The sequence below is a fragment of the Cottoperca gobio genome, chromosome 12 (assembly GCF_900634415.1).
Source record: "Cottoperca gobio chromosome 12, fCotGob3.1, whole genome shotgun sequence".
Lineage (NCBI taxonomy): Eukaryota > Metazoa > Chordata > Actinopteri > Perciformes > Bovichtidae > Cottoperca > Cottoperca gobio.
The window spans coordinates 21,363,893-21,387,840 of record NC_041366.1 but is presented as its reverse complement, the minus strand read 5'-3'; the positions used below and the strand labels follow the sequence as shown (position 1 = coordinate 21,387,840).

Below are 23,948 nucleotides of genomic sequence, written 5' to 3'. Positions count from 1 at the left end.
GAGTATAGTAAAGAAACAGAGTAGAGTACAGTAAAGAAACAGAGTAGAGTACAGTAAAGAAACACAGTAGAGTACAGTAAAGAAATACAGTAGAGTATAGTAAAGAAACACAGTAGAGTATAGTAAAGAAACGCAGTAGAGTATAGTAAAGAAACACAGTAGAGTATAGTAAAGAAACGCAGTAGAGTATAGTAAAGAAACGCAGTAGAGTACAGTAAAGAAACACAGTAGAGTATAGTAAAGAAACACAGTAGAGTACAGTAAAGAAATACAGTAGAGTATAGTAAAGAAACACAGTAGAGTACAGTAAAGAAACACAGTAGAGTACAGTAAAGAAATACAGTAGAGTATAGTAAAGAAACACAGTAGAGTACAGTAAAGAAACACAGTAGAGTACAGTAAAGAAACACAGTAGAGTATAGTAAAGAAATACAGTAGAGTACAGTAAAGAAACACAGTAGAGTACAGTAAAGAAACACAGTAGAGTATAGTAAAGAAACACAGTAGAGTACATTGAAATAAACATTTATTGTTTCCACAGACGGAGAGCAGTGTCTCCAGTCCCCAGCTGTCTGTCTGTGAAGACTGACTGGTCTATGGACAAACGTATAAACTTCAGTAATGAACCTGGACCCTCAGACACAAAGTAAGAATCTGTTTCTACTGTAAACTGACCTGAAGAGGATTCAGTTTTTATGTTCTCTGATAATCTAATGTTTTATAATTACATGAGCCCAGTAGAGTAAAGTAAAGAAATACAATAGAGTATAGTAAAGAAACACAGTAGAGTACAGTAAAGAAACACAGTAGAGTACAGTAAAGAAATACAGTAGAGTATAGTAAAGAAATACAGTAGAGTATAGTAAAGAAACACAGTAGAGTACAGTAAAGAAACACAGTAGAGTACAGTAAAGAAACAGAGTAGAGTACAGTAAAGAAACAGAGTAGAGTACAGTAAAGAAACAGAGTAGAGTACAGTAAAGAAACACAGTAGAGTACAGTAAAGAAATACAGTAGAGTATAGTAAAGAAACACAGTAGAGTACAGTAAAGAAATACAGTAGAGTATAGTAAAGAAACACAGTAGAGTACAGTAAAGAAACAGAGTAGAGTATAGTAAAGAAACAGAGTAGAGTACAGTAAAGAAACAGAGTAGAGTACAGTAAAGAAATACAGTAGAGTATAGTAAAGAAACACAGTAGAGTACAGTAAAGAAATACAGTAGAGTATAGTAAAGAAACACAGTAGAGTACAGTAAAGAAACACAGTAGAGTACAGTAAAGAAACACAGTAGAGTATAGTAAAGAAATACAGTAGAGTACAGTAAAGAAACACAGTAGAGTACAGTAAAGAAACACAGTAGAGTATAGTAAAGAAACACAGTAGAGTACATTGAAATAAACATTTATTGTTTCCACAGACGGAGAGCAGTGTCTCCAGTCCCCAGCTGTCTGTCTGTGAAGACTGACTGGTCTATGGACAAACGTATAAACTTCAGTAATGAACCTGGACCCTCAGACACAAAGTAAGAATCTGTTTCTACTGTAAACTGACCTGAAGAGGATTCAGTTTTTATGTTCTCTGATAATCTAATGTTTTATAATTACATGAGCCCAGTAGAGTAAAGTAAAGAAATACAATAGAGTATAGTAAAGAAACACAGTAGAGTACAGTAAAGAAACACAGTAGAGTACAGTAAAGAAATACAGTAGAGTATAGTAAAGAAATACAGTAGAGTATAGTAAAGAAACACAGTAGAGTACAGTAAAGAAACACAGTAGAGTACAGTAAAGAAACAGAGTAGAGTACAGTAAAGAAACAGAGTAGAGTACAGTAAAGAAACAGAGTAGAGTACAGTAAAGAAACACAGTAGAGTACAGTAAAGAAATACAGTAGAGTATAGTAAAGAAACACAGTAGAGTACAGTAAAGAAATACAGTAGAGTATAGTAAAGAAACACAGTAGAGTACAGTAAAGAAATACAGTAGAGTATAGTAAAGAAACAGAGTAGAGTACAGTAAAGAAACAGAGTAGAGTACAGTAAAGAAACACAGTAGAGTACAGTAAAGAAACACAGTAGAGTACAGTAAAGAAACAGAGTAGAGTATAGTAAAGAAACAGAGTAGAGTACAGTAAAGAAACACAGTAGAGTACAGTAAAGAAACAGAGTAGAGTACAGTAAAGAAACACAGTAGAGTACAGTAAAGAAACAGAGTAGAGTACAGTAAAGAAACACAGTAGAGTATAGTAAAGAAACACAGTAGAGTACAGTAAAGAAATACAGTAGAGTATAGTAAAGAAACACAGTAGAGTACAGTAAAGAAATACAGTAGAGTATAGTAAAGAAACAGAGTAGAGTACAGTAAAGAAACAGAGTAGAGTACAGTAAAGAAACACAGTAGAGTACAGTAAAGAAACACAGTAGAGTACAGTAAAGAAACAGAGTAGAGTATAGTAAAGAAACAGAGTAGAGTACAGTAAAGAAACAGAGTAGAGTACAGTAAAGAAACACAGTAGAGTACAGTAAAGAAATACAGTAGAGTATAGTAAAGAAACACAGTAGAGTACAGTAAAGAAATACAGTAGAGTATAGTAAAGAAACACAGTAGAGTACAGTAAAGAAATACAGTAGAGTACAGTAAAGAAACACAGTAGAGTATAGTAAAGAAACGCAGTAGAGTATAGTAAAGAAACGCAAGTAGAGTACAGTAAAGAAACACAGTAGAGTATAGTAAAGAAACACAGTAGAGTACAGTAAAGAAATACAGTAGAGTATAGTAAAGAAACACAGTAGAGTACAGTAAAGAAACACAGTAGAGTACAGTAAAGAAATACAGTAGAGTATAGTAAAGAAATACAGTAGAGTATAGTAAAGAAACACAGTAGAGTACAGTAAAGAAACACAGTAGAGTACAGTAAAGAAACACAGTAGAGTACAGTAAAGAAACAGAGTAGAGTATAGTAAAGAAACACAGTAGAGTACAGTAAAGAAATACAGTAGAGTATAGTAAAGAAACACAGTAGAGTATAGTAAAGAAACAGAGTAGAGTACAGTAAAGAAACACAGTAGAGTACAGTAAAGAAACAGAGTAGAGTACAGTAAAGAAACACAGTAGAGTACAGTAAAGAAATACAGTAGAGTATAGTAAAGAAACACAGTAGAGTACAGTAAAGAAATACAGTAGAGTATAGTAAAGAAACACAGTAGAGTACAGTAAAGAAATACAGTAGAGTATAGTAAAGAAACACAGTAGAGTACAGTAAAGAAATACAGTAGAGTACAGTAAAGAAACACAGTAGAGGACAGTAAAGAAACACAGTAGAGTATAGTAAAGAAACAGAGTAGAGTACAGTAAAGAAACACAGTAGAGTACAGTAAAGAAACAGAGTAGAGTACAGTAAAGAAACACAGTAGAGTACAGTAAAGAAACACAGTAGAGTACAGTAAAGAAACACAGTAGATAACTGGGATTAAACTGCCACTTTGGAACAATTGTCATGTTGGAGACCAATTATTATTACCACTCTTGTAATGTGTTATAAAGCAGGGGTTCCCAAACTTTTCAGCCCGCATACCCCAAAATAACGGTGCCAGAGACTGGCGGCCCCCACTATCCCCGGAGGTGACTGAAACATAATAACACGTGCGCACAGGATGCATGCACTAATAGGCGTATCCAAACACGGGCATAACGACAACACAAAAGAACAGAACTGACAACCATGATATGAGTTTACATTACATTAACTATAAGACAAAAGCAGAATACGCCAGTCAAAGGAATGTAACTTATGAGTGAACATTGTTGCCGTCATGTGCAAACTTCATTTTGACACAATACTTTAATTTCCATGTTAGCAGATGTTAATCTCACCTAATGAGATGGGTGGGCACTATGTGTGGAGCACAGCACGTCCACTCTGGCTTTAATTTTGGAGACGGCCACTCGGAGATCATCCTCCACGTTTAGACGCGATCTGTATTTATTTTTAATATATGTCAGTGCCGAGAAAGTCTTTTTGCACGGGTAAGTAGAGCTAAACGGCGTCAGTACGTCCATTGCTGCAGCACCGTATGTGCACACACAGATGCACTCATCCCAAGACACTCCCTCTTCTTTTAGTTTGTTAATTGTTGTGAAAATGTCCTCGCCTGTGCTCTTACCCTCCAGCGGGGGCAAAACAGCATGTCCTCGTTAAGTTTCCCCTCAAAACTGTTTCTGACGAAAACAAGCAGCTGGGCAGAGTTTGATACATCTGTGGATTCATGTAACTGCAAAGCATATTTCCCTTTCTTCACTCTGTCAATCAGCTGACACTTTATGTCCTGGGCCATGTCCGTGATGCGGCGGGATATGGTCCCGTCAGACAGCGGCACTGCTTCTAGCTCCCGCGCCTGTTTATCCCCATGCATTGCCCGACTCATAGCGATAGCAGCAGGTTTTATTCGGGTTTCCCCCGATTGTGTGTGGCTTTTTTGCACAGCTGTGCAATTAAATATGCTACCTCATATGATGCCTTTTGAGCCAGAAGTCGACGGCCTTTCTCTGCTGCCTTCTCCGCTGGCCTCTCTGCCTTGTCTTTGGTTGGTATTAACCAACGTTTCATTTTGAAAAATAATGTCCTCGGCTTAAAGCCTGGTGTATTGATTTGGGCTGTTCTGAAGAAATCTACTGGTGCACACTGACATGTGTGTGTGTGTGTGTGACGTCTGTGATGTTTACTGTGGCGCTGTAAAGTGACCTGTCACCTGCAAGTGATACTGTCGTTAATCTGTCGTAATCACCTCAGGGGTCACATCGAGAGGATTCTGAAAATCATCTCGCGACCCCCCCTCGGTGTCTCCGCGACCCCCACTTTGGGAACCACTGTTATAAAGAACGTGTTCATCTCCACAGAAAGAAGAAAACTCCTGTTTCTGTGGAGGAGCAGCGGTCCAGCTGTGCTTTGTGTCAGGACGTCCTGAAGGATCCAGTCTCTACCAGCTGTGGACACTGGTTCTGCAGACAGTGCATCGCCTCATACTGGGACCAGTCTGCTTCATCAGGAGACTCCCCCTGTCCCCAGTGTGGAAACAGATCCAGAACAAGACTGCAGACAGCCAGTCAGACCAGCTGTGCACACAGTAAGACTGTACATCTGTCTGCTGCTGTCTTCATGTCTGAAAACAGGATTCTTCCTGCTTCATTTGTTTGTACAGCACATTATGATCTGTTATATATATTTATTAATCTCACATGTGTCTTCTCTTTCAGCAGATAGAGGTCTGCAGGAGGTTTTAGATGAACATAGGATCAGTCTGAAGAGGAGATGTGAACGTGTGACTGAAGGAAGTGAAGAAACAGTGAGTAAAACCCTCCTCAACAGGATCTACACTGAGCTCTACATCACAGAGGGACTGAGTGGAGAGGTTAATACTCAACATGAGGTGAAGCAGCTTGAGACAGCTTCCAAGAAAAAGATCCTCCGTGACGCTCCAATCAAGTGCCACGACATCTTTAAAGCCTCACCTGACCAACAGGTACACATCAGAGTCGCTCTGACGGTCGGCGTCGCTGGCGTTGGAAAAACCTTCTCAGTGCAGAAGTTCACTCTGGACTGGGCAGAGGGTTTGGAAAACCAAGATGTCAGTCTGGTGATTCCGCTTTCCTTCAGGGAGCTGAACTTGATCAAAGCTGAGCAGTACAGTCTTCTCAGGCTGCTCCATGTTTTCCATCCAACCTTACAGAAGGTCACAGCAGAGACGCTCGCTGTCTGTAACGTTTTGTTCATCTTAGACGGCCTGGATGAAAGCAGACCTTCACTGGATTTCCACAACAATGAGGTTGTGTCTGATGTCACACAGCAGTCATCAGTCAACGTGCTGTTGACAAACCTCATCAGCGGGAATCTGCTTCCCTCGACTCTCGTCTGGATAACTTCCCGACCTGTAGCAGCCAATCAGATCCCTCCTGCACGTGTGGACAGGGTAACAGAAGTACGAGGCTTCACTGACGTCCAGAAGGAGGAGTACTTCAGGAGGAGATTCAGTGATGAAGAACGGTCCGGCAGAATCATCTCTCACATCAAGACATCCAGGAGCCTCCACATCATGTGTCTGATCCCTGTCTTCTGCTGGATCACTGCTACAGTTCTGGACCACATGTTGACTACAGACCAGAGAGGAGAGCTGCCCCAGACCCTCACTGACATGTACTCACACTTCCTGCTGGTTCAGACCAAGAGGAAGAAGCAGAAGTATGATGAGGGACATGAGACGAGTCCACGGGAGCTGACGAAGGCTGACGGGAAACTTCTTCTGAAGCTGGGGAGGCTGGCGTTTGAACATCTGGAGAAAGGAAACATCATGTTCTACCAAGAAGACCTGGAGCAGTGTGGTCTTGATGCCACGGAGGCCTTGGTGTACTCAGGAGTTTGTACAGAGATCTTCAAAAGAGAGAGTGTGATCTTCCAGAAAACAGTCTACTGCTTTGTTCATCTGAGCATTCAGGAGTTTCTGGCTGCAGTCTACCTGTTCCACTGTTACAGCAACAGGAACACCAAGGTACTGAAGGGCTTCCTGGGGAGTGACTGGGAGAATGACTCATCCCTGGATGTCTTCTTGTCTGAAGCCATGCAGAAATCCCTCAGAAGTAAGAATGGCCACCTGGACCTGTTTGTCCGCTTTCTCCACGGCCTCTCTCTGGAGTCCAACCAGAGACTCTTAGGAGGCCTGCTGGGTCAGACACACAACAGTCCACAAATGATCCAGAGAGCCATCAACACCCTGAAGGAGATGAGGAGTGAAGATACCTCTGCTGACAGAAGCATCAACATCTTCCACTGTCTGACAGAGATGAAGGACCACTCAGTACATCAGGAGATCCAAGAGTTCCTGCAGTCAGAGAACAGATCAGAGAAGGAACTCTCTGAGATCCAGTGCTCAGCTCTGGCTCACATGCTGCAGATGTCAGAGGAGGTTCTGGATGAGTTGGACCTGGAGAAGTACAACACGTCACAGGAGGGACTACGGAGACTGATTCCAGCTGTGAGGAACTGCAGAAAGGCTGTGTAAGTCCAGATGTGATTAACTTTATAAATCAGAGTAGATTAGAAGTTTAGTTCTTCAAATATACACGAGAAAATTCATTTTATTGAATAAATATATCCACTTTTTACTTCATTATTTAGTTTCAGATGTTCTTGAGCTGTTTCAAACGCTGTGAGAGCAAAACAAGTGTTTTCAGCTTCTATCTGTGAAGTTCATGAACACATTTCTATTTATTTGTAATAATTGTTACACGTGACAGTTTCTTCCTCTCATTACATTCCTTTGGGGGATGGAGGCGACATGCAGACCTTGTCAAACTAAAGACTTTAGAGGTGCTCGAGGTTTCATCACATTTTACAGTTCTGAGTGAATGCAGAGAAGTTGTTGTTACATTCTAGCAGTTTCTTCATCATTACATCAGACACACAGGTAATACCTGAGTCTTTATATTAACATTTATTTCTGTACATCTCTGATACTTTCAATGATTTGTTTCCTCTCTGTTGCGTTTGTCAACAGTCAGTGACAGCAGAAGGTAGCTAGCAGAGACAGACCTAGGATCAGATCACACTGACACACTGTGGACATTATGGAAGCCTCAATGTAACTGCAGCACTACTCTCTCCCTTCATCTGCAACATTAAACACATATTACAAGTCTGCAGGTGATAAGTGATGAGAGTTATTGTTTCATGTCAAACACAGTGAGATCAGATGAACCACTGATGTCACAGCGGCTTGTCCTGCCTCGTGTTCTGAAGATGCCAGAGCAGAGACAGGGGAGTTCAGACGCAGTTACAACACACAAAGAATTCCTTACGCCGTTTATAATCCAACAACACTAAAGAACATCTAAATATAACTGGGAAACTGCAGATGTGTGTAAGAATCACTTTAGATTACCTGCTCATGAATCCATCGTGCTCTTTGCTGCCGTCCTCGCCCCGGATTCCATTTGTAACTTCTCCCCCTTTCATGTAGGCCTCAATCTTTCTAATAGAGGTTCAGTATCCTGTGGGCATCTCCCGAGTATCCTGGGGGGGGGGACAATGCATATATTAAACTCAATAAAGATATTAAAATGTCTAACAGCAAATGTTTTGTCATCAAATGCATGAAATAAATGAATGTTTCCTCTTTCATAATAACACATTTTGTAATATATGTGTCCTGACAGACTTTCTGGATGTGACATCTCAGAGACTGATGGTGAAGTCGTGGCCTCAGCTCTGAAGTCCAACCCCTCCCACCTGAGAGAGCTGCAGCTGGATATAATATCACTGGAGGATTCAGGAGTGAAGCTGCTGTCTGCTGGACTGCAGAGTCCAAACTGTAGACTGGAGACGCTGAGGTCAGTTCACTGACTGTAGCTCGTGGAGTAAATATAATTGGCACAATTTGCAGACAGGTGAAGACGTTGTAATTATTATTATTGTCTTCTTTATTTTTCAAATGTCTGAATATTGTGGAGAATGACGTAAAGTAGAGAAAGTAAATGTTTGACGGGACAGTTGTTGAGCTTCCACAGACTCACATTGTGCTCCATGAGTCAGTGAAGAAGATGTCAGTACTGAGGTGTGTGAGAGATATGAAGGAGGTTGTTAAACATCTGATGACAGAGAGAAACAGGCTGCAGAGACTTTGAGCTTTGATTACCAACACATTTGTATCATTGCTGACAGTGACCTCTAAACTTCTTCAGCTCTGAACACATTATTAAACCTTAATAATAATAATAATAATAATAATAAGCTTTATTTGTAGAGCACCTTTCATACAAGAACTACAGCCCAAAGTGCTTCACAGCAGAAACATCAAACTTAGTAGAAGATGAGACAGAGCATTTACAGCACAATAATCACAGTGTTGATGTAAATGAGTGTGAAGTCAATTAAAATAATATAAAGAACAGAATTAAAATAGTATAAATAACACTGGAGATCATGCCTAGTATCTGTATCTGTGCCGTACTTAACGACCTCCTGAAACCACGTTCATCACCATTCTTGTAGATGTTTGAAAGGATCAGAGCCACATGTTGAAAGCATGAGATCCACAATGGGCCCCTGTGGCCCTTCAGCTGGTTTACTCCCTTTGCTACACATTCTTCAGAGTCTTCCCGTTTCATAAACAAACCCCACTTTGTTAAGTTTTATGAAATCTATCGGTTAAAGACAGTTTTTCTCCAACAATATTCTTTAATCTTTCACTTTTCCACTAATTGTGTAAAGAACATGAAACACATTTATCAGAGGAGCTTCCTCTTGTTCCCGTGGTAACACCGTCTGTCTGATCTCAGGCTTTTCAAAAATACACACCTTTACACATTCAATGTTACACCTTGAACTAACTCAAGCAGCAACATTGTTTTCTGAAGTTACATCATGTTTTCTTTATTCAGATTGAAGGTCTACAGGCTGTCAGAGATCAGCTGGGCTCCTCTGATCTCAGCTCTGAAGTCCAACCCCCCCCTCCTGAGAGAGCTGGAGCTGTGGGACAAGCTGCAGGATTCATCAGTGAAGCTGCTGTGTGACCTTCTGGAGAGTCCAGACTGCAGACTGGAGACTCTCAGGTCAGTTCAGCATCTGTTACTTCTGTTCTGAGGTTAATATGTGAAAGTTGTGTTGACACTAAGCTGCAGACATAAAGCTGATATGATACTGATCCACACGGAGTGTCCTGATGCTAAAGTCTGTTTTCTTCTTCAGTGGTTTAGTTCATTGACTGGAGGATCAATGTTGAGCTATAGATTTAAATCTAACAAGAACAATCCTACACTGCAGAATTCAGTCTGAAGCTCTTAAACTGCTGAATGTCATGTTATATCCTCCATGTTTTTAACTCATGATAATAAATAATACATAAATACAATGAATAAATATCTCTTTCAACTCTCAAACACTAACAGATATATTCACTGTTTGTATCTCACAGTTTGATCATGTTTGGAGTTTCCACTTTCTAAACTTCTTCAGCTCTGAACAGATTATTAAACCTTGTAAACACTGTATTCTTTATTCAGATTGGGGGGCTGCAGTCTGTCAGAGATCAGCTGGGCTTCTCTGGTCTCAGCTCTGAAGTCCAACCCCCCCCTCCTGAGAGAGCTGGACCTGTGGAACACCAACCTGCAGGATTCATCAGTGAAGCTGCTGTGTGACCTTCTGGAGAGTCCAGACTGCAGACTGGAGACTCTCAGGTCAGTTCACTGACTCTCTGGTACTACTGTAGATCCAACATGTTTAATGAATTATTGAACATAATTTATGTTCATAAATAATTTACATCATAAAGTCGTAACTTTCCTTTTGTTCATATTTTGACTTTTCTTGCACTAAATTGAGTGTGCAGTCACAGAAGACGAGTGTTTGTTAAAGCAGCTGTAGCAAATGTCCACTGTTAGTTATTAAAGTACATTTATGTTCACGTGTGGTAAACGCTCACATCTGTATACAGAAGGTCATCTGAACTAATATTAGTGTACACTGATGAAGTTTACTTTCTCAAGCACAAAGAATTCTTTGTTTCCATTCATTTCAATGTGTTTCCACAGATAATAAAGTAGAAGCTGATGTTATGATGAGCACAATAACAGAATGACAGCGTCACTCCAATTCATGGATTAGGACGTAGTAATGTTGAGCCACACATTTAAACCTGAACACATCTGATTGGATTATAAATGGATTTGTATCCACATCATGTTTTCTTTATTCAGATTGATGGTCTGCAGTCTGTCAGAGATCAGCTGGGCTTCTCTGGTCTCAGCTCTGAAGTCCAACCCCCCCTTCCTGAGAGAGCTGCAGCTGATGGACAACAAGCTGCAGGATTCATCAGTGAAGCTGCTGCGTGACCTTCTGGAGAGTCCAGACTGCAGACTGGAGACTCTCGGGTCAGTCAGGGTCCGACTCAGTCTCTGCTGGTTCAGCAGTATTGTACTAACAGGGGGGTTAATGTGTTACTCACGTTGGGGAATCCCCCAGTTCTACCTTCCACTTGTAGCCTAGCTTAGCAGAACTAATCAGTGATTTCACTCATTGCCTGCAGGTTCTCCTGTTCTTTCATCTCGTGTTTCTTTTCTTTCATTCTTCCACTAACAATAAAACACAAGCTGACAATGCAAAGCCAAGCAACATGTTACAAGTTGTAACTTTGGAACTTGTGATTTCACAGAAGAGTGAGACAGGTAGTGTGTTTGGTTTTTGGATCCAGACTAAAGACGAGTTACTTCCTGTAATGCAGGCTCAGAGCTGTCTGCAGTCAGTTGTAGTGTTTGCACAGAAGATATGATGCCATGTAAAGCGTTCCATCAGTCGGCTCGTGTCAGGACTCTGAAGCGGGCTGACTCTAACAACAAACTGTTATTTAAACCTGAGACGTAACTTTTGGGATTGTGTTCCTACAGGATCGATGACGAGTTGATCACAGCTGAGAAACACACAACATGTGAGTATTGCAGCATATCCTCCATTCATCCAGATATTACATGAACATCTGATCTTAACATGAGATGCCCTCATCGTACACAAACTACTTTCAATTGTGTTTCTGTTTGATATATAAAATATATATTCTATTTCTAAAATATTCCAGAATGTTGTCTGCTAATGTTTCTCAGCTTCATTCAAGTTTTCATTGAGTTCTTTCTCTTGTTGTCCTTCAGAGGACTCCATCAAACTGGATGTGTGAACAAACCTGCCCGAGGAAGACAGCAAGGTGAAAGAGGAGCAGCTGCACAGTGTGAAGTATATTTATGGAGCTTCACCACAGAATCAAATGTAGTTATTGGTAATTGTTTGCCTGGGACCGACCTGCAGGCTCAGCTTGTATTAGCTCAGATCAACTGGTCCTCCTGCTGGAGAGACGAGTGGAAGATGGAGCAGTTCATGTCTAGAGATTTGGTAATGTTGCTAAATGCCTTGTGGTGTAATGAACTTGTAAGCTTGAACAAAGTGCATCAACCTGTTCACCTTTCATAAGTTCTCTTGCTGGAGTTCTGATATACACTTGTACTTGTTTAAACTTCATCAGACTTCTTGTTTTTGATATTCATCGTCTCATCTTAAACATTATTCTTCATTTCTACATTAAACTGCGTATTAGTGGAAGTACTTTGTGATTTGAAGAGAACATTTAGTTCTCAGAGGAGACGACTCCTGATGATGTCATCAAGAGAAAAGGAATAGAAGGGATTTTATTTGTATCTTTTATCATTTAGTTTGTAAGTTTTATGCATTATGAGAACATTGTGTTAAGATGTTCCTTTGTTATGGTTTGTAACTTCATAATGTGCTTTCCTTGTGTTTTTATATGCACACATTGTAGATGTGTTTGTCTCAGGAGTTTCCCACGCGTCCCAGCCGGGCACAGCGAGTGTTATCAGGAGGTGTTTCAAGTCTCTCTCTCTCAGTGGGGGGCAGAGGACCAGGGCTCAGTCGCAGGTTATTGGGCTCGTATACTTTATGGCACCCAACCATCTGGGGGTACAGGGCCTGTTGCTCTGTACCAGGGGTCTCCAACTCTTCTTCATCTGAGAGATACTTTAACTCATGAATTATTCATGTTTACTGATGAAGTTAAAGAATATATTAAACTATAACTTTTAAAGACTAAAACTAATAACTTTCTAACTTCATGGTGAACTCTTTAAAGAAGAAGAACGTAAGTGTTTCTCATTATAATGACATATTACTGAAGTTGATTTATTCCAGCTCTATTTCATATTTCTTATTGTTGTTATGCATTTATTTGTATTCTTCTTCTTGTTTCTCTGTTTATGTTGAGTACATGTCTCATCATGTGTGTATTTGAAGGTTTTTCTATTAGAATTGAAGGATTAAAAACATCATTCATGTTCTCCTCATTTATTTCTACTCTTTTACAGAAGATCTGTTCATTTCTGTGCTTTTAAATGTTTAAAGTTATACATGGGATAAGCACTTTATTACCAAAGAGGAGTTCCTCCTTTAACCTGCAGGAGGCGCTGTTGCACTTCACTTTAAACATGTGTGATGAGTTTACAGCTGTCAGGAAATGTGGGACTTTTGGCCATCATGTTGTCATTGCCTATATTTAGAAACAATATATATAATTAGTTTGGTGATATAGTGTTGTATTCATTCCACACTGCTATTTCACACTTCTGGTTAAATGCTAAACTACATTTATTTGTCTTAGTACTTGTAATAAAGTGTAATCTTATGTTACGTTCCCTGTTAGTCTGGAGGAAAGGGAAGTAACAAGTAGAAATAAAATAACCCGGGTGAAGAAAGGAAAACGAGGCAACAGATTTAGTAAAGTAAAAACAAAGAGCATTTAATTCACATTGGAAAGTAAAGCGCCCCCACCAATACAGAAAGGCAAAACTCAAAACAACTGAAACAGAAAGCGACACCAGATATGGCAGAACAAAGCAACTCCACAAGTTGCTGTTCTGTTGCACAGCTCCTGAACAACTCCAACACGTAGAGGACCAACACCAGTCTCAGCACCAGCAGTGGTGGTTCTAGACCATCATCACTGGGGGGGAGAGGGCAAGTGTTCTGTCAGAGGGGCACATTCAACCCGGGACAACAGAGATGAAGCAGTGTTCAAGCCTTCAATATCTTTAGTGAAGTATAAATAATGGCGCACAACAGAAACAATACCATGATTGGTCTGTTCCTGACTGATGACAGCATCTCTCCAGTGATCAATCATGGCGTGCTGTTTGTATTCAGGTTCCCATGGTAACGAGTCCGACCGCTCACACTAGTGATGGAGGTCCGGCTCTTTTCAAAGATTCGGCTCTTTTGGCTCCCAAATGTCTCTTCATGTAGTGTCACTCGGAGCCTTCTATTCTAGCCTAATATAGCAATTATAAATGGTTTGTGTTGGTAAGCAATCTTTCATTCAGTGTTTTCATAAAAGCATTATTATTATGTTTTGTTGTTTGTTATTGTTTAACATTTAATCAAACCTTTAAATGAACAATTTAACACAGAACTACAGCAAACAGATCAAATAAATAAAGGACAAAGTCTGAACATTATGACACTTTAGATAAAAGCGTATTTGAGTTACAAGAAATGTTTGTTTAACAAATATGTATTTATAATATTAATATAATATTAATAATATAGTTTTTACTTGCTTTACATGCTTACTTTGTTTTTTTTTATATATATTTAATTAGCATTGTTGGTAGTAGCCTGAGATCTAATATTTCCAACAACAACTGCTTCTATGTAATAGTTGTGCATAAATAAAGAATTTGAACAATACGTTTTTGCGCTTTTATTCTGAAAGATAGATTCCAAAACAGGAAACAGTCCTTTTGTGGTAACTTTGTTATGCCGCCTTCAGGTGCCAACCGTAAATTCACATTTCCACACGCCTATGCACTATTAAAACCGTTATTAACGATACTTTACGAAGGCTCGAGGGGTTTTGCTTGCTTGCTTACAAAAACATTATTATAATAAAGGAATGACTCTGAATACCAGACAACGAGTATTAGCTAAATTATGACCAAAGTGTGTTTTTATGTCTAGGAGCAAAAGAACTTAGAAAATAATATGATTGAATTGTTAGGTTCTTAGGCATGTAAATACACAATGAAATCACATTATATTAAGATGAATTTACTTCCATGACAGAACATTGTATTGGAGAAAGTGAAATTGCTGCATCAAGACCATACATTGCACAACACTTAAAATTTCATGCCATTTTTTATTACATTTTTACAAATACACGCGAGAAACTTCCTGACAGTTGTTACCTTCTGATTTTTTGTCCACTCAGAGATGATGCTTTTTGATCTACGACCTGATTGGGTTGTAAAATAACATGGTACCGCCCACCCTTCACCCGATTGGTCAAGAAAAAAGCAAACCTCTCTCCTCCTCGTCCCATTGGCTGGCTGGTTGCGTCAGTGTTCCTACGTTTCCAAAGACACCACCCCCGAGCAAAAAGCTAGTGCGGCTTTCACTAACTGTGACACAGGAAGGTCCTTCCCTGCTGGCGACTTGAATGCTCACGGTATGTACCTGTGTGAGGGATTATGTTCTTAGTTGAAGCCTCTCAGGTGTCAGTTTAAAAGACTAACAGCCTACAGTGTCCGGTTGACCGGATCATGATGCTGTGATGTGAAGTGACAGATGAGGCTGAGCAAGCTAGCTAAATGTGCTAGCTAGCGTTAGCATGCTCGACTGTGATTGAAGGCTGTTGCCTGCTTGCTCGTGCTGATTTTCGCTTGTCATTAACAACATTTCAAAAGACAGAGCTCAGACTTGCTGTGTATTATAATTTGAAAGAATTTATGGCTGGGTTGATTCCTGCTCTCAACTGCATGTACGGGCTAACTAACCTAGCTTGCTATTCACCTTAGAGTCAATTCTTTTTCAGCTAGCAGCCTTTACATCTTAATCGCTGATTTTCAAACTAATTTTATCCCTTGTTTATTATTGTATTTTTAGGCTTGCAAAGTTGTCTAATTTTGTTTTTGTCTGTGCTGTTTTAATGTAGCTCTGTGAAGCACGTTGGGCTACATGCTTGCTTTCTAATAGAAAGTGGATTTGAGCACCTGTCGATGTTTTGCATCAAATAGAGAGAAACAGTCAGCCAGTGTCTCATGTTGAAGCTGCACCTGGTGTTTGTCATGTACTGTAGGTGTGGGGCAGGCTGGGCAACTGGCTGCATACCAGACAGTGTAGATGGCTAAGTAGCTGGCAGAATGTCAAGCTGCTCTCCTGCTTCACAGTTAATACAGGCTTGGTTTCTCAGCTTAAACCATGGACCTTTGCACTTGATTCTGTGTCTGTGTTTTGAGTTTTGCCCTGGAGCCATCAGCACTATTACAGTGATAATAACTGTGTCTATTAATGCCTTGTCTTTAGCTTTGCAATGTAATGCAGCTCTAAAGAAGTACGCTGCTACAACATGATCATTAAAACAAATAAAATAATCTGTTATAGGCTAATAAATCTACAATCAGACATTGAACCAGTGTCAGTGCCAGAGCACAAGCTCGGGGAGTGGATGACGACAGACGGTTCATCAGCAAGCCCTGAGCTGGCTGATCTCAGAGCAGAGACGAGACCTCGTTTAGGGTGAATGTGAAGAAAGTTTGGACGCTGTGGCCTGAAGGCATTTACATTTCTAAGATGTCATGCAGACGAGCAGACGTGATGTCCATCGCCCAGGCGTTGGCCATGACCGTAGCAGAGATACCGGTGTTTCTCTATTCCACATTTGGGCAGGTAAACCACTTCGCCTCTACAGGGAAGTTTTGCATCTCTAAACACGAGCTCTATGCACAATCCTTGTTCAATAAAAACATAAGGAACAATGGCTAAATGAATGTCTGGTAGAGCCCTTTATGTTGATGCTTGCCTCTTCTGCTTCCAGTCCATATTTTCTCAGCTAAAGCTTAGCCCAAGCTTGAAGAAGGTGCTTTTTGCAACAGCGCTGGGCAGTGTCGCTCTGGCTCTCACCGCTCATCAGCTGAAAAGGCGGGGGAGAAAAAGGAAGCAGGTAACACAAGGGAAGGATGGCCAGAAGCCAGTGGGAATACCTGAGGCACTGATGAAGACAGGAAGGCCCTCGTCATTCAAAAGAGGTGTGTGAGTTATTGTTTGGAGGGGAAGTTCTTCAATTGCTTTGTGGTCACTGTATCGACATCTGCTGAGAAATGTGCAGACGAGACGACGTTTTCCTCTCCGCAGGCCCGTTTACTGGCCGACAGATGATGAGTCCCAGCACCCGGAGCACCGACACCATGAGTGGAATTTCTTCCCTGGCCCCCAGTAAACACTCAAGCTCCTCACACAGCCTGGCATCTGTTAGTTTTACGATTTACAACTCCATTTATAATGTTTGCCTACCGTTTCCCTTATTCCACATTTTTCTCAGCAAAGTGTGTGTGTGTGTGTGTGTGTGTGTGTGTGTGTGTGTGTGTGTGTGTGTGTGTCTGGCATAGATGAGAGTCCCAAGCTCTCCAAATCAGTCTGCCCATCTGTCCACCCCCTGGGAAGCGGAGCCTGTGGTGGAAGAGTCGGGGGCAATAGAGGATGCAAACGCAGAGAATCTCTATGTAATGGGTAGGTAGTCACTATCACTCCTAGTGTTATGAACAATGTAACAAGCTGTATGTCAGATGTGGTGGCATTGTAAGTACTTTTGTAAGGCAGCGTTAATTTTCTGCTGAAAATCTGGGATATAATCAGGTTTTGTTGGACTCTTGGAGCTGCAGTGCTGTTTGGTATTTGGATTATCCTGCATGAACTATTTGAATGTTGTGGTCCTTACACTGCACAGACTCACTTAAACATGCAGCTCTGCGCCACTTGTTGTAACTTTTATCTCAAATTTGAGTTTTTTCCAGCTCACAGATGTGCTGGGTTAAGTCTTATCACTCTTTTCCAGGGATGGAGCTGTTTGAGGAAGCGCTACGAAAGTGGGAACAGGCCCTGAATATTCGCCATCAGCCCAGCTCGACCTCCAGCAACAACAGCCTCGCTCTGCAGGGGGCAGCGTGTGGAGACTTTCCTATGGTAACCAAACAAACAGTAATTACCAATACAGACTGTCATGTTTGAGTACAGCGTTGTATTGAATGGTGCAGTTGGGATTTCACCGTCTGGATTGATCCTGGACTAAAGCCCTTTAATACAAACTAATACAGTCACTTTGTTTTATGCTTTGTCCCTCTTGTAGGTTGAAAGCCGTAATAATGTGTTTGCTGAGAAGCTGGAGACACTCCTGCACAGGGCGTACCACCTACAAGAGGACTTTGGCAGCAGCATCCCAACAGACAGCGTGCTGGCAGATTTCGGTAGTCATGTTGATCTTATATATGACCTTAAAAGATGTTATGAATCGAGGAGAACACATTTGGATTACAGGCTCCAGTTTGAAGAACAACAGAGTTATTATGGTTCATTTCTGCCGTAAGAATGATACAGTCTCCGTGTGTCTCAGGAGGAATACGCTTCCTGTTCTTCACCTTTTTTATATTTCTTTTAATTACATCTGTGGTTTGATTCTTGCCCTGTCAGTCAGAGTTTGTGGTGTTCCTTTGGCAGAGAGTGAAGGAACTCTTATCTTGCCTCAAGTGGAGAGTTTCCACAGACTGCAGGATGACGATGCGACTACTGTTACCTCCGACGAGTCCTTCTTCTCGGCCGCAGAGGTTAGTTCCTTTCCTCTAAAGAATACATCCTTTCCCAGGGCCCCCTCGGATTAGTACAAAGTACACAGCTGCTGCTTTTCTATATAAACATACGTGGACAGTTCACTGAGGTTTTGTGTTTCGTCTGTGCAGCTGTTTGACGCCATGTCGCTCCAAGACGTCTACCAACCAATGAGGCCAGCAGCTCTCTATGAAGAAGCCTTGTCTCTGGTCCGGGAGGGCAAAGTGCCCTACAGGTCCCTGAGGTAACGTGAAGCTTAACCTCTGCACCTACATACGTAAAGCTGCACTAACTCATATTGTTACACTAACAGTGGATTAAATGCCCTGCAGCAAACAGACAGATACATGTCACTGCGTCTCATCCAAACACACACACATTATACGTCAATGTTTCACAGAGCTGTATACCTCCTCTCTCTCTCTCTCCCTCTCTCTCTCTCTCTCTCTCTCTCTCTCTCTCTCTCTCTCTCTCTCGCTCTCTTTTTTACCAGGACTGAATTACTTGAATGTTTCGGTGACCAAGACTTCCTTGCAAAGCTTCAATGTGTGAGACAAGCATTCCAGGTGTGTTCCAGCTGCTGACACTTACTCATGTTACAGAGATCATTCTCTCTGTCTGGATTATTGTGAAAATCCCTCCTTTTTAAACCTGCATTAAAATACTGCTCTGTCGCTCAACTAGTGGTCAAAACCACTGTGGCTATAAATGAGCAGCATGAGCTGGTGTAGTCTTCGCAGTGTTTGAAGTTCTAATCCTGATCTCTGACCTCGTACACAAAGTAATGACACCTTAGTAGAAACCTTGAGGCACACTTTGTATTATGCTGCCTGTGTGTGGATGTAGTCTTAGCCCCCACAGGCAGGTGGAGTCAGGTTCCTTTGTGTCGGCGACCTCCAGACAAAAGCTTTGAGGTCAAATATAAAGACGGCAGCTGCACGAGGAGACATTTTGTGTTTCAGTCTTTACCTGCATGAAAGTGATTCGTCACAAGTTTGCATTGACGATTGCAGAGCTGGAGTTGAAGCAAGCGTTCACATCTGCTGTGTTTGTAGTGGATGTGTTGAATTCTGTTGTGTTCATGAGACGGATAAGAGACAGATACCGACTGCATGAAGGCACATTTATAGAAATGACCACAGAAAATGGACGTGATGCATTTTCCTTCCAGGTCCTGTTGCTGGATGAAACTCACCGCACATTCTTTATGGAGACGGGGAAGCAAATGATCGCAGGGTTAATGGTGAAGGCAAACAAGGTGAAAACTCTTCTCATTTAAGAACTCGTCCTATTCGGTGAAACAAGACAAGCGTCTGCTTCTGCGGACATGTTTGCAAAGCCGTAACTATTAAGTTGCTGTGTCATTATTTGCTTTAACGCAGAGTCCCAAAGCCTTCCTGGAGAGCTATGAGGACATGCTGCTCTACACTAAGAGAGAGGAAACGTGGCACGTCACTAAGATGGAGCTGGAGGGCCGGGGGGTGAGTACATCTTCACTTTGAGATCAAGTGTGTGTGTGTGTGTGTGTGTGTGTGTGTGTGTGTGTGTGTGTGTGTGTGTGTGTGTGTGTGTGTGTGTGTGTGTGTGTGTGTGTGTGTGTGTGTGTGTGTGTGTGTGTGTGTGTGTGTGTGTGTGTGTGTGTGTGTGTGTGTGTGTGTGTGTGTGTGTCTAAGAATTATAATTAACAGCTTATTAAACATTTGTTAAAACACATCAGTGGATAAAAACATCAGAATATATCAAACCGACTGTATATTTGTGTGTTTGTCTTCACGTCTTCACTGTTTGTCTGCACGTCTTCACGTCTGCAGGTGGTCAGTATGAACTTTTTCGACATCGTGCTGGACTTCATCCTGATGGACGCGTTTGAAGACCTGGAGAGTCCTCCCTCCTCTGTGGTGGCTGTGTTGAGGAACCGCTGGCTCTCTGACAGCTTTAAAGAAACAGTTAGTTTATACGCACACACACACAGACGCGCACACACACACACACACGCCCACACACACGCGCACACACACGCACACGCAATAACGAGTCACTCTAACAACAAAACATTGTTTTTCCGTCAGGCTCTGGCAACTGCCTGCTGGTCTGTCCTGAAAGCGAAGAGACGTCTTCTGATGGTGAGTTTGATGCATTTAAAGATGGAGAACTTTCTATTTTGCGTCCTTGTTTCTTTGATTTGGATTGTTGAGTTTCTCTTCCACAGGTTCCCGATGGTTTTATCTCCCACTTCTACGCCATATCGGAACATGTGAGCCCAGTTTTAGCCTTTGGGTTTCTGGGACCCAGACAACACCTCAGTGAAGTGTGCACTATTTTCAAGGTGAGGAAATACACGACTCAACATAATTTTGTAAAGAAAGTTACTGTTGGTGGTGTTTGAAAGATGTGGGCGTTGACCAGGCAGCAGGTCGACGTGCAGGATCCAGTATTTGGGGTGTGACTCCTGTAAAACACAGGATCTCTCAGCTTCTGCTGCTTTGATATTGACTATTTCTTCAGTTTCTAACAACTCGCCAACGTTAGAAATGTGCAGTACTGGACTTTAAGTTGTGTTGGATTCAACATGTCTATATGTCCTTTCTCTCCTTCCCTCTGCAGCAACAGATCGTGCACTACCTGAAGGATATGTTTGATCACGACAAGGTCCGCTTCACCTCCACTCAGTGTTTGGCTGAGGACATCCTGAAGCTTTCCCACCGCCGCAGTGAGATCTTACTGGGGTATCTCGGCATCAATAGCCTTGTGGAGCTCAATGGTGCCCTGCCCACGGACACAGAGGGCTCTCCGGGGCCCAACTGACACCAGTCGGGGCGTCACTGGGATCGAACAGGCCGAACGCAGTCGGCTGACCAGTAGAGAATTACAAGGACACGCAGCTCATTGTGTAACTACGTTAAGTTTGAGGCTCCTGTGGTGCACTGAGAACCAGCATCATTCATTCATTTGTGTTCATGAAACACAACTTACTGTGAGAGGATATATTTCTGCAGTCTCACTGCTACTACTGAGGGAGTCTCCCTATCAGCTGCTGTGTTGCGTATCAAGAATGCCGACTGCGGTCACGTGATCTCAGACGTGTGAGGACCTGTCGACGTGGATACTTCCTAAGAACACGGCAGAATGAAGCGCTCCCAGGCCTTCTACTATTTAACTCCACGCGGATCGAGTCTCTTCGGGGAAGCAGAGGTTGCTTTGTAACCTTCCGTTCGTCTGACTTGCGGGATATCAGTCGTCGCTATTATTTGAAAGGAAATGGCGCGAGAGCCTGTTGACAAAAGGATAAATGTTAAAACCGTGATAGATCCTGAGCGGCTGAGGAATTGTGATGAAGGACGTAACGGATTCGTCTCCTGACTGTTTACATGCACAAGATATTCCCTTATTCTGAAAATGAATACTCCACTAATATTGCCGTTTTACATGCAGCCACTTCTCCATCTGGACCTGAGGACCTGAGCCCCCCTCTTTCATTCCTTTGCATGTCCAGGTCATCGTGGTTAAACGTGGGCGTGTTTCTCCCGCCGGCTTTGAGACGCTTATTCCAAATGAGCTGCATCTGTAAAGAATGATGGGAAACATTGTACATTCAGAATAAGGCCTGAACCGTTTCTATGACACTTATCCAGTTCTGAATATTGTCATGTTCAGAGTAATACTTGCATGTAAACATTCTCACTGACGGTTCTTGAATCCTCTTTAATCTGAAGAAGTGTTTGCTTTAATTAAGCCGGCTAAGATGTCACATATCCAAGAGACTGTTAAATGCAATAAGACATCAAATTAGTTCAGAGTATCGACACGTGTACTCGTATAGAAGTTGAATTATCCCAAAGTGTTCTCAGCCGACGATATTGAGGTTTTGTGAAGTGACGGTGATCCCTCACATTTTATCTGCCGATGGATGACGTGAATATTATCTGTTTTTAATGCCACAGAGGCACAAAAAGAAACGTCCCACTACAAATAACAATGTGTGACGATGTCTCCATCAGTGTTGCACTTCAGCTCCCAGGGAGTAATGAGTAACATTAGAACTGGAAGTTTGAGGAAATGCGTTACTTTGTGACAAACTGAATGTTTCTTTTCTTAAAATTAATGTATTTTATTAATTGGTTGAGATACTTGAATTGCTTCAAAAAAAAAAAATGTAAATCCCTGAATAAAAATAATAATAATAACAATAATAAAAATAACAATAATAAAAATAACAATAACAATAAGAAAATAATAATAATAACAATAATAAAAATAATAACAACAATAATAATAATAATAATAATAATAATAAAAAATAATAAAAATAACAATAATAACAATAACAATAATAACAATAATAGTGAAATTTGTTGAGGATAAAGCACCAAAGCAAACCAATTATATAAAGACAAGAATCAAGGATTTGATTGTAAGATTTGGAACAATACGACTTCTATGTTTTGTTCACAGCAGGAAAAGCACAAGTGTTAAAAGTTAAAACAGTTAAATATAACTGCTTTATTCAAGTGAACCAATAAGCCGCTCCGTCGCACCACATCAGGAGGCTGAAATTGAAGCAGCTAAATGTTTGTTCTGTTCTGTTTTTGAGTTTGTTTGTCTGCAGGATTGCACGGAGGTATGCGCTCTCCGTCCTACCCTGCAAGATTTACTATCTCCACCTGTGCTCTTCCTACGGTCACATGTCAAAAGGTCTCCCGTGATAAAGTTCAAGTGCTCAACTTCAGAGACTTTGTAAAACAACACGGTCGCATGATCACATTTTGAAATTGACACAAGCTCTAAATCAAACGGTGCCATCGAATCGTCTTCGTGAGGATGTTGTAGTTTCACGGAGCTTCGTACAGACGTAACCTGTGCACTGAAGACGCCCCCGCACTTTGTTTCCTGTGAACTTATTGGAGCAAAGAGACGCTGAAGGGGCAACAAGACGCCAAGTTAAACTGAGTTCCTCCGCTGCTGTGAAAGCAGACTGTAGTTTATGCAGACTTAAAGAAATGTGATTAAAAGAGTATTTGTTATGAGCTGCAGTAGAAGCACACCCTGCGTGAATGATAAAAGGGAAGACATTTCTGTGCAAAGATTTGTTGCTGTCACAGATCTTTCACTCATTTTAACGTACAAATGAGCAAATCTGTAAAATCATATAAATGTTCTGTGGTGTTGATAATCTGAATCCTGCTCTTGTTGCAACACGTCTCTGAAATGCAACACCGCCGTGTTCTCCTTGCAGAGGCAGCACTGTGGGACTATTGTTCTGTCTTAGCGTTTACTTCTTATTGTAAATAGAGCTTTTACAGAAAATACTTTACTTCTTCGTTTTGCAAATGTGCAGCTTTGAGTTTTTAAGCATTTTGCACTTTATCAGAATAAGCAGAAAGATGCAGGAACGTCATAATGAATGAATAATCCCTTTGAGAGTTAAACTGTACAAACATATTGAAGTATTTATTGCATCTTACAACTGACATATTGATAATAGAGCGTAAATGCTGTTTATTAGAGAAACTATCTTTATTTAGGAAACGGTTTATTCTGGTTACTTTACAAACTCTCCATCTTCTTCTGTCCGTTCCCCCCATGTGTCGGTCCTGTCGTTGTACACGATCAAGTATAAATCGTGCAGGAAAATGCAACAATGGAAGAAAATGTTGCTTCTGTTTAGTCGTCACATAATGATCAGAGATTAATCCCTCTGCATGTTCCGTACATTCTTTGCAATGCACCAATCCGTGTATCCCTGCAAGA

At 41.2% G+C, this 23,948-nt stretch overlaps 2 protein-coding genes across 4 annotated transcripts in view; both read left to right on the top strand.

The window, feature by feature from the left end:
* Positions 1-23,948, top strand: part of LOC115016723 (protein NLRC3-like) — an 87,218-nt gene that overhangs the window by 38,165 nt on the left and 25,105 nt on the right. The window contains exons 7-9 of one of the 2 annotated variants that reach the window (XM_029444723.1): positions 4,898-5,124; positions 5,255-7,049; positions 8,207-8,537. In XM_029444723.1, the coding sequence (XP_029300583.1) occupies positions 4,898-5,124; positions 5,255-7,049; positions 8,207-8,393 (2,209 nt within the window). In that variant the 3' untranslated portion in view covers positions 8,394-8,537. Of the gene's footprint in view, positions 1-541; positions 647-1,419; positions 1,525-4,897; positions 5,125-5,254; positions 7,050-8,206; positions 8,538-23,948 lie in introns of those variants that run through there. The other variant, XM_029444722.1, reaches the window with a different exon arrangement.
* On the top strand, positions 14,937-22,359 carry miga2 (mitoguardin 2). 2 transcript variants are annotated; one of them, XM_029444731.1, is made up of 16 exons: positions 14,937-15,048; positions 15,984-16,268; positions 16,417-16,627; positions 16,734-16,849; positions 16,988-17,108; positions 17,434-17,561; positions 17,725-17,842; positions 18,093-18,199; positions 18,332-18,444; positions 18,694-18,766; positions 19,372-19,458; positions 19,583-19,681; positions 20,012-20,146; positions 20,270-20,323; positions 20,410-20,526; positions 20,805-22,359. In XM_029444731.1, the coding sequence occupies exons 2-16, from the start codon at positions 16,173-16,175 to the stop codon at positions 21,003-21,005; spliced, it is 1,776 nt and encodes a 591-aa protein (XP_029300591.1). In that variant the 5' UTR covers positions 14,937-15,048; positions 15,984-16,172; the 3' UTR covers positions 21,006-22,359. The 2 variants fall into 2 exon arrangements, with proteins under 2 accessions (XP_029300591.1, XP_029300590.1); XM_029444730.1 differs by having other exon boundaries at positions 18,066-18,199.